The sequence below is a fragment of the Pieris napi genome, chromosome 9 (assembly GCF_905475465.1).
Source record: "Pieris napi chromosome 9, ilPieNapi1.2, whole genome shotgun sequence".
NCBI classification, from domain to species: Eukaryota; Metazoa; Arthropoda; class Insecta; order Lepidoptera; family Pieridae; genus Pieris; species Pieris napi.
Window position 1 is genome coordinate 9,124,615 of NC_062242.1, and position 9,543 is coordinate 9,134,157.

The 9,543-nt window shown below is 29.9% G+C and overlaps 1 protein-coding gene across 2 annotated transcripts; it reads left to right on the top strand.

The window, feature by feature from the left end:
• Window positions 1-72: 72 nt before the first annotated feature.
• Window positions 73-9,438, top strand: LOC125052362 (lysophosphatidylserine lipase ABHD12-like). Of its 2 annotated transcripts, none has more exons than XM_047653165.1 (10): window positions 73-515; window positions 680-798; window positions 1,192-1,305; window positions 3,616-3,756; window positions 4,108-4,200; window positions 5,717-5,854; window positions 6,603-6,754; window positions 7,539-7,706; window positions 8,282-8,409; window positions 9,043-9,438. In XM_047653165.1, exons 1-10 carry the CDS (start codon window positions 475-477, stop codon window positions 9,065-9,067), a joined length of 1,119 nt encoding a protein of 372 aa, XP_047509121.1. In that variant the 5' UTR covers window positions 73-474; the 3' UTR covers window positions 9,068-9,438. The 2 variants fall into 2 exon arrangements, with proteins under 2 accessions (XP_047509121.1, XP_047509123.1); XM_047653167.1 differs by having other exon boundaries at window positions 73-237.
• Window positions 9,439-9,543: the final 105 nt, after the last annotated feature.

Here is a 9,543-nt window from a genome sequence, read left to right on the forward strand (position 1 = left end):
GTAGCCTGCGAGTGTGCGACTTATATCTATGTTCTTAGTCTGTGACGTGCTAACTGCTAAATAGTATTAATTATTAAATGTATAATAGGTGACGTTTTAACGGGATTTTAAAATAATTATTTATTATTGTATTTAGGCTAAATTTTGTGTTCTTTTCATTGGGTTTTATGGGTTGTATAGAGAAGAATAACTTATTAGTTCGAAGATTGTAGTTTAGTCATAGAACTAGAAAAATATGTTAGTTGCGGATTTTTAGTTTTTCGTAATTTCGTGATTAATTTTGTATATAATATATATACATATATTTATATGCTGAAGTCACAAATTTGAGGCAACATTTCGCTATCGCATATATAAATAATCGAACGAATTGTTTACTCACACACTGCTAATATTTATTACTAATTGCATTTAATTATCAAGTTCTCAGATTTTACTTTCTTAATTAAATATAACTAAATAATTGTGTAAAAGATGCACCTACTTCTGTTTTGTTTACCCTTATACTCGATTGCGTAAGTATTTATATACATAGTTCATTCTTTTCATGATTTATGAATAATAATTGATAATTGAATGTTTACAAATTGTTTCATACTTATTAATATTAGGTACAATATTAACCTTATTTGTATTAATTAAAGGTTTACAATTTATAAAAATTCTAATACTTTTCCAGGACATTCCTGCTAGGTGCCTCAATCACAGCGGGAATATTTGTTTTCCATGTAGCTGTTGTGCCTTTAATATTCAAGTATTCAAAATCATTTAAACAAAATATGATCTTTGCTAATTTTGGTATGTACTTTGCTCATTTCCTACTACCTAAGTTTCAGTGATTTATTTATTTACTTACCACCTTTAATTTTGTTAGGCATAGTTTGTTTAAAAGACTCTCCTTGAGTAAAAGGGATGTCAGTATTATTAAAACTTATTAACATCTATCATTAATCATATTACAGCATTGATGACTATATTCCATACATAATTCTTTAGACAATACAATTTCATGGTAAAGGCCAGGCTATTGAAGCATAAAATTATTACAAATAAAAAACAAGATATTTGACATTAGAATAACTAGATTTAAATTGTTATATGCATGAATTAATCCAATAGAAATATAGCACATATTACTTTAAAATTACTTAAGAATTATGTAGACAAATCCTAATCTGACTTATTTTACAGCTCAATGGCCTTTTCACATAGACTATGAGGACCCTGCAGCTAGCGGAATAGAAGGTGCTAGAAATATTAACATTGAGTATCAATCTATGGTTGATAATTGCCCAGTTAAACTAGGTAAGCCCCTTTAATCTATCATCCTCACAGCTTTTTTCTCACAATACTGATTTATAAACACAATACAATGATGACTGTAAAAAAAGAGAGTAATAATAAGTCACTAATAAGTATTACTTTTTAACTAAATTTAGTTTAAAATGATATTAGTATGTGTATTTATCTGCCAATAAATCTTTTCCAAAAATTATTTTCCTTAAAAATTCATGAGTTTTTCACCAGCTTGGCCTTTTAACTTGTAACTATTATGTTTTGTCACCAGGTTTAAAGAAACCAAGCACTTGAACTACTTTCCAAATTTGCTTGATTATTTCTTAAATAATATATAATGTGCAATTCCCCATAATAGTTATCTTATGAATATTTAATAATTTTGATAGATATACAGTCAAAACCGTTTATAACGACATCGCTTACAACGACCTATAGGTTATTACAACCAGATTGTACGGTCCCGTCCGAATCCCTAGTAAACTATTCAGTAAACAAACCGCTTATAACAACATCGGATACAGCGACATATCGCTTACAACGACGAAATTTTATCGATATTCATCGGCTATAACGACCAACCGCTTCTTGTCTCAGCAAAACAAAACAATACAAACGATTTTAAATCTTATTTAGAGGCGTTGAATGAATATTTAGGCATATTATTACCTAAGCACTTTCTCCCAACGAACAGTTTCAGCCAACAACGATTTCGGAGGCTCTTAACGCTGTAACGATTTTACAAAAATTTGTTGCCTTTAACGAACAGTTTGATACTGGTGATACTCATACCTTGAGGAGTATGAAACGTAAAATGCAAAAAATATTTGAGACTGGGCTAAAAAAAAACAGACCAAAATGACTGATTACTTTTGTACCTAATTATTTCGTAATAAATATTTTTGTTTCTTTTTTGACTCGTTTACATATTATAATATTAACATACCATATTATAACCCATACCTACCTATTCTAGATAGATAACTATGATAATATAACTTGTATGTATTGTACATACATATGAACTATACTTGTGTGTATATAATATATGACATTGCTTATAACGACTATCGGATATAACGTCGGCAACTATACGGTCCCTTCAATGTCGTTATAACCGGTTTTGACTGTATATATAATTAGAATGTTGTAATGAAAATGGACTTCGATCTATATGTTAATCACGTTTTTTATGATATGACGTACATTAATGATATTTAATCCATTAAAGATGTAAATCGTATATATACTAGTTTTCGTGTTACATAGTAAAATATATTTATCGGACGTAAAGTATTCTTAATGAGTAATTTGTATTTTCCCAAGCCTATTTATACAATTGAAATTAGTTTTATAATTTAATACTTGGTTTAAATAGCTTATTTATTTATAAATCGTTCTTTGAATAAGAGCGAATGTTGAGACTTGGGGCCAAGTATGTGATGCTAAAGTCCAACTAAGTCGGCCTTGGGCCGTAATATTACATAATTTTTGACTTGGCTGTTTTTCTTTATGTATAAATCTTTTTTACCGAATTATGTAATTATTTTTTCCTTTGTATCAACATACAAGTAATTCAATAACAATTAAGCCACACTAATTTACTTCAAAAAGACCTAGATCAGCTGGTAATGTGGAGTCATTTGAACGGTATAAAACATAACACACCCAAGGACATGCCACATCAAGAACAGCGCTCTAAGCGAAGTTAATCACGTTTGTGACCTTAATTTTTAAGTTATACTTCTTTAGGCGCGTTATGAAAAATTGATGAGAGTGAAATTTTACGATACGCGCGTACCGTGACACAAAGTTAACAGAATGAAGTTGCCCACGGAAGATGCTACGGCATTGGACATAATTTAAAAACAACATACGAATAATAATAGAATTTATGTTACACTTAACGTAAGAGAATAATAATAAATATTTATTTATTAAATTTTTCAAATGTAAACTGAACTTTATTGACTATAATGACTCCTTTTCCAGTATTTGATTATTTAATTGTAATTAATTATTTGCATGCAATCAAAAACTATTTTTAATAATGCCAAAGAAGTATAACTTCTTACGCGCGTACATAAGTACACGCACCCTTTTTTTGTAATCCTTGTTTAAACTCATTAATTATAAGCATTTTGTTTTTGCACGCCGTTCACATCAGGCGAGGCCACACATTGGTTTATAATTTGTGTAACTTGTTTCTATCCTTTATTGTTTTTTTCTTATGTGTGCTATAAAATTATATATAAATAAAGACCCATTCCAGATTTAGGCCTCTAATAAATATTTACAATTATTAATACATTATTACAGGTATTTGGCATATCCTACCAAAGAGTAGCTATGAAAAACTAAAAGGTAGCTTTGAAGAGAGCTCGGATAAGGAGCAACTAAGCAAGCAGTTAGACGAAGAATTGGCCAATTCAAAATATCCTATCGTACTTTATTGTCATGGTATGACCATGTTCAGAACTATTAATGAAATGTATAACTTCTTTTATCTATATTTCTTGTTGCTAGCCACTTCAAAGTTTAAAGTATAGGAATTTATTGAAATTATTAAATACATAGCAAATAAAAAATAAACATTATATATTTACCTACTTTATATACACATGTTCCTTCCAGAAATGTGTGGATCCCAAAGTTCAAAATTATTAAACCGATGATGAAACTCGGACTGTTGGAAAATAATTACAATAATTATTTTATTACAAGAAAAACATTTATCAATGTCGCAAATGTTTAGAGACACGAAGTTTAAATGATTTTTTTCCCAAAATCATAATTTTATATATTTTTTAGGTAACTCGAACTCCCGTGCGGCATCTCATAGGATAGAGTTATATCAATTTTTTCAGAAAATGGATTTCCATACAATCGCATTCGACTATCGAGGTAAGATTTTTATTATAATACGTCGTTTTTATTATAGCTCGTCCCGGCTTCGCACGGGTGGTTATTTATTTTTGAAACAATTTTTGTAGAATTTATTAATATGTTATTTAATATTGTGGAACATTTTTTTTGTTCTATCATTAATAGTTCTCGCAGCGCATGCGATAAAAGATATTTTATAGACCATTTTTTAAACCGTGGGATACATTATTGTAGTTTTAGTAGGGATTCTTATTTTTTCTTGCAATTAAGCCTATATTAATCAGTGATAATATAGCATTCAAATGGTGAAAGAAAGTTTTAAATCGGTCTAGTACTTTTTAAGCCAATTCGTTTCAAACAAATCTTTCCTCTGTATTATATTAGTATAGATAATAGATAATTTGTTGCTATGTAATTACTTTTTTATCATATCCTTTATCTCGAAAAAATAGTTGCTAACATAGAAACCAGGCTAGAGCACTCTAAGATATCATTGTATATATAATTATCGTAAAAATATACTTGATATATCGTTTGCATTATGATATTAACAATCAGGTTGGTTGCCTTTTTAACTAAATTTAAATTTCGTGTACCTTCTAGCATCCCATTATCCCAGACTAACGCGTTTTCAGATTGAGCTATACTCTGATTTTTCATTCCGTAGAATTCTGTCCCCATTCTGTACCCATGTACCTATAGTAAAACGTTTCGTGACCACCTAGTGACTCTTTATGCCTAAAAGTTACCATTATGTGGTGTAAAGTACTGGAAAGTCGAAAATAATATTAACAATAACGCGTAATTCAATCCCCGCCCCGCATCGTAACGTTTTACAAAAGGATTCCCCCCTCCCCTCTCCCTCTCCCTAATTCGTTACTTAATACTTGAACGCTCCCTTACTCAAGTGACCTAATACAAAAATCACAAATATTTCAATATCACGAACAATATATAGAATTAACTTTAATTACTTTATTTTATTGTTTAGCTTGCATCACTAATTCCAGGTTTAGTAAAAAAATAAAATGTTATCTTTATTTGTGCTGTTTAGGGACGTAATAATAACCACTTTTAATGTGGAGCACCGCACTTAATAAAATGGATACATTAACTAACAATAAAATGTGTCATAGACTCAGATTTTCCGACTCGTATTGAAATTGAAAAATGTGCCCGGCCAAAAAGGTTTGCCAACTCTGACATGTCAAAAATTGATAGCTGTCAGAATTCTAAGGAATTCAAAATCAGAGTATTCGTCTGGATATCCATAGTTCCCCTCACACTTTGAAATCGATTCCCGTTTAGTATATTTGTAACGAATAAAATTTCACCGATTTTATACATAATTTCACCATTAGAATGCTACCTTGAGTAACATAGGCTATATTTATTCCGAATTATTTTAAAAAATAATTCATCTGTCTCTTTTCATCCCAGGGTAAACAAAATTTGACAGAAAGAGACGAAATGTCAACGACAGGGCGCAATAATAATTGTATCAAAGACCAATTCTTTTGCTTGTTTTTTCTAGGATATGGCGATTCAACAAATGTCTGTCCTACTGAAAGAGGGGTGGTGGAAGATTCACTAATAGTATATGACTGGCTTAACAGCACCATTCAGTCCAGCTCTCAACGACCTGCTGTTTTCGTTTGGGGACATTCATTGGGTAAGTCCCGTAATCGTGATATTTTTTTTTGCAAGTCATTGGAGCGAAACAATAATTGTTACGCTGGGAAATGAACCCACGATACGTAATCCTACCTATAATTACATACTATATAATATAAAATGTATCTAATTACAGCAAAAACAAATTTTTTTTTTGTTAGGTAGCTTCAGTAGGCAGTACTACCACAGATTAAGTCCCAATTTGTATCTCAAGTTAGGATCTAAACACTGTGTCAAACTTATGTAGAATCATTGATTAACTTGACAGCGCTGAAACATTATTGCTGATTTTTTTCTGATGTTTCTAATATTTTTTATTGAGAATTGACGTTGCCTAGAGAATCGAAAAATATTTTTTTTATACATTATCAAAAATTATTTTTATTTCTTAGGGTCTGTTTCACAATCTTCGGATGAGTTCCAAATTAGCTATTTATTACTTAGGTAGTGGTGGTAGGATAAACACTATTGTTGCGTTTCACAACTGTCAGATAGCGCTATTCGTCACATAAAGTCCAGCATAAGTTATGAGTCTGATGAAGTGTCAAATAGCACAATTTATCTTCCAAATAATTTATGTGTTGCTTAGCTATTCGGTACTTTATCCATACATTGTGAAACAGACCCTTAATATATCTTAGTATGTTTACATGTTTTATTTATTGTACCGGTTACCTGGTACCTACTACCGGTTTTTCCAATTAGATTCTACATATATAAATTTTTATATATCTTAACTATTCCAGGTACGGGGATTTCCTCTCATTTAATGGGCAATCTCTCAGAATTGTCTCGCAATGTTCTCAAACGGGAGCCGTTGCCGAGACCATGTGGACTGATTCTCGAAGCTCCGTTTAGTAATTTGGCAGATGCTGTAACTCATCACCCATTGTCCGCGGTAAGAAGCCACGCATAAATGACTTGTAATTATTAGAGTTTAAAACTTCTATCATCTATATTATTGATATATGTATAAGAAAACAAAAATAAGCGTCTAAAAACTGAAATTTTTCAAATTGTAAAAACCACGATTTTTTAATTTTTTTTGATACAATATAATCTACCGACATAATACATATTGATACCTTTTTATCATTATGTATTTGCCACTTGTATACGTATATTTCTGATCACAACTATAGAACTTTCGAGTTATTTTAATATTTGTATTGAAATTTTCTCGTACATATCATTCTATAAGATTATTTATTATAAACATGAAATAGATTGATGCTCTTATTTATAAAAAGTACACGTATTTGGCTGTCTCTTTTTATCATAGCGTAACCACAATTTGACAGAAAGAGACGAAACAGTATTTTAGTTAAAATAGTGGTTCACTTTTTATAAAGTTTTGCTATTTTAATACAGTGTAAGTTGCATTATAAACCTTCTTTGGGTTTTTTGAAGTCGGTTGATAATGCTGTCAGTTAAAAATTAAGTCTTTAATAAATTTTTGTTTCTTAAAAATTTAATAAACTTTTTCACCTACTTTAATAATTTACATAAATCACGCCAAAGATGTCGTTAATTCTAATATTTTAATTATTTAATAAATAGTTAACTGTCAACTTTTTATAACGTTAGTTTATAAATAACATTTATTGTTTAATGCAACATCAGTCGATCGAATTAATTTTCGACGCAAACAAAATCATAGAAAATCTATGAAACATTTTCAGCTTGTAAGATGGTTGCCATACTTCGACAATACATTCGTGTCGCCGTTCAGATCGAGCGAAGAATATTCCTTCAAGTCAGACTCACACTTGGCCAAGGCGAAAGAGTTGCCAGTTCTCATATTACACGCTAAGGATGACGTCGTCGTTCCCTTTATTGTGGGGCTTAAGGTTTGTATTTTATTTTTCGTAATTGAGACGTTGATTTTATGATATATAACGCATTTGACATCCGTTAAACTACCACTAGTAAGTTATTGAAACCAAACGTTTGTCTGTTTCAACTAGATAAATAGTATTATTTATAAATTTGGGATTTCTTCCATCGATTTTATATGGAAATAGAATTAATTAGGCATCTAAGACAGAAATATATATATAGATATTATAGACAGACAAAAACTTCTTATAACAATAGTGCAATAACTCTGATTTATTATTATAAACTAATTTATTGTAAAATATCTTAAATTATTTCCTCGCTTCATTACAGCGTCATCTATTATCGTAACATGAAACTACAGTATTTTGTTGTGCTTCGAACAGTTGCCACTAGATGGAGCTAATTTTTATCCAAATATATGAGAGGTTAAGCCAAGCTAAAATCTATAATGGCTTGTAGAATCACTGAATTAATAATTATTAATTCAGTGATTATTATATATTTAAAATTACGTATAGATGTCTACTAAAGATATTAAACCTAACTATTTAATTATATTTTTATCATTATTTTCAACTTTCAGTTATATAAATCAATATTGGAGTCGCGGAATAATGATGGCTCAAAAGTCAAACTACACGCTTATGACAAACAGCAAAACTTAGGTCATAAATATATCTGCCACGCCCGAGATCTAGAACAAGTTATTGGGTAAGTAGCCCCCCCTTTCGCAACACAAAATTTTTCACCTTTTAAGGCTTTCAAAACTTTTAAGGTTTTTGTTTTTGGTATCAGGAATCGAACCCTTAAGTTCTACGCTTAACACACTTCGTTAACCACAGACCATACAAATCTCATACTAGTTTATGAAACTGTTGCATTATAAAACAGGACTAAAGAAATCAATATTAATTGATGATCATGTTTATATTATTTTTCTAGGCGCGAACTTTGTAGTCTATGGCACAAATCGTTTTACTTATCTGTGACCATGTTTTATCTGTATTTTATTAAAAGCGCGCAATTAAATAGTCTACAAAAATGCATGTCTACATTAAAATGTTAAGTCAATTAAATTTTTCTTAATTAATTATATATTTATTATCATTACGCACAGTTTCTTAAACTATTACTTTGAAATGCTTCTCACACATTATTTTTGTTATTTCTATAATATCGAAATTTGAAAGGTAGATAGTAGCCGTTTCTCTGACTTACTGAATATGCATAAAAATATCATAAGAATCGGTCGAGCTGTTTCTGAAGAGTATGGAAACGAACATTATGACACGAGAATTTTATACATTAGATGTTCATTTTTCTAATTTTTTAAATATTTTCCAGTGAATTCGTGGCAATGCATCACTAGACAAGAGAAGATGGTTGGCTTAATATAGACTGCTTTAGCTTAAATGCGCTTTTTTATTTGTCCTTTAGCAAACTTTACTCTATTATTGGGGATTTTTGGTATTGAAAATTTTTATTTATTTCATAAATATTGTTTGATTAATCGACGTGTTAGTGAGAAATTTTTCTTTGTAATAACGAACGAATTTAATTGTCAATTAGAATTTATATTTTATTTTAGAGAAATATGATTAATTGTCACGTTAAATTAAAATATGATTTTATTTTGCGTACGGCTGTTTGCTAAAGATGACATTGCTTTCGCGGGGCTATAAGTACAAACGTAAAACGTCAATTATTTATTGTATTTTTTTAAGAAACAAATTATTTATTCCATCTGTTTTATTTACTCCTTCCCTGAAAAAATAAAAACGTCATAAAATTGTGTCACGAAGTTCCTTTCAGTTTTACATTTAAGCGCCATCTATCAATACATAT

Bases quoted from the DNA above. Each gene is read 5' to 3' on its own strand.
- LOC125052362 (XM_047653165.1), top strand. From the start codon at position 475: ATGCACCTACTTCTGTTTTGTTTACCCTTATACTCGATTGC. The intron at 1,306-3,615 runs GTAAGCCCCTTT...ACATTATTACAG, and splicing joins TAATTGCCCAGTTAAACTAG to GTATTTGGCATATCCTACCA. The intron at 4,201-5,716 runs GTAAGATTTTTA...TGTTTTTTCTAG, and splicing joins AATCGCATTCGACTATCGAG to GATATGGCGATTCAACAAAT.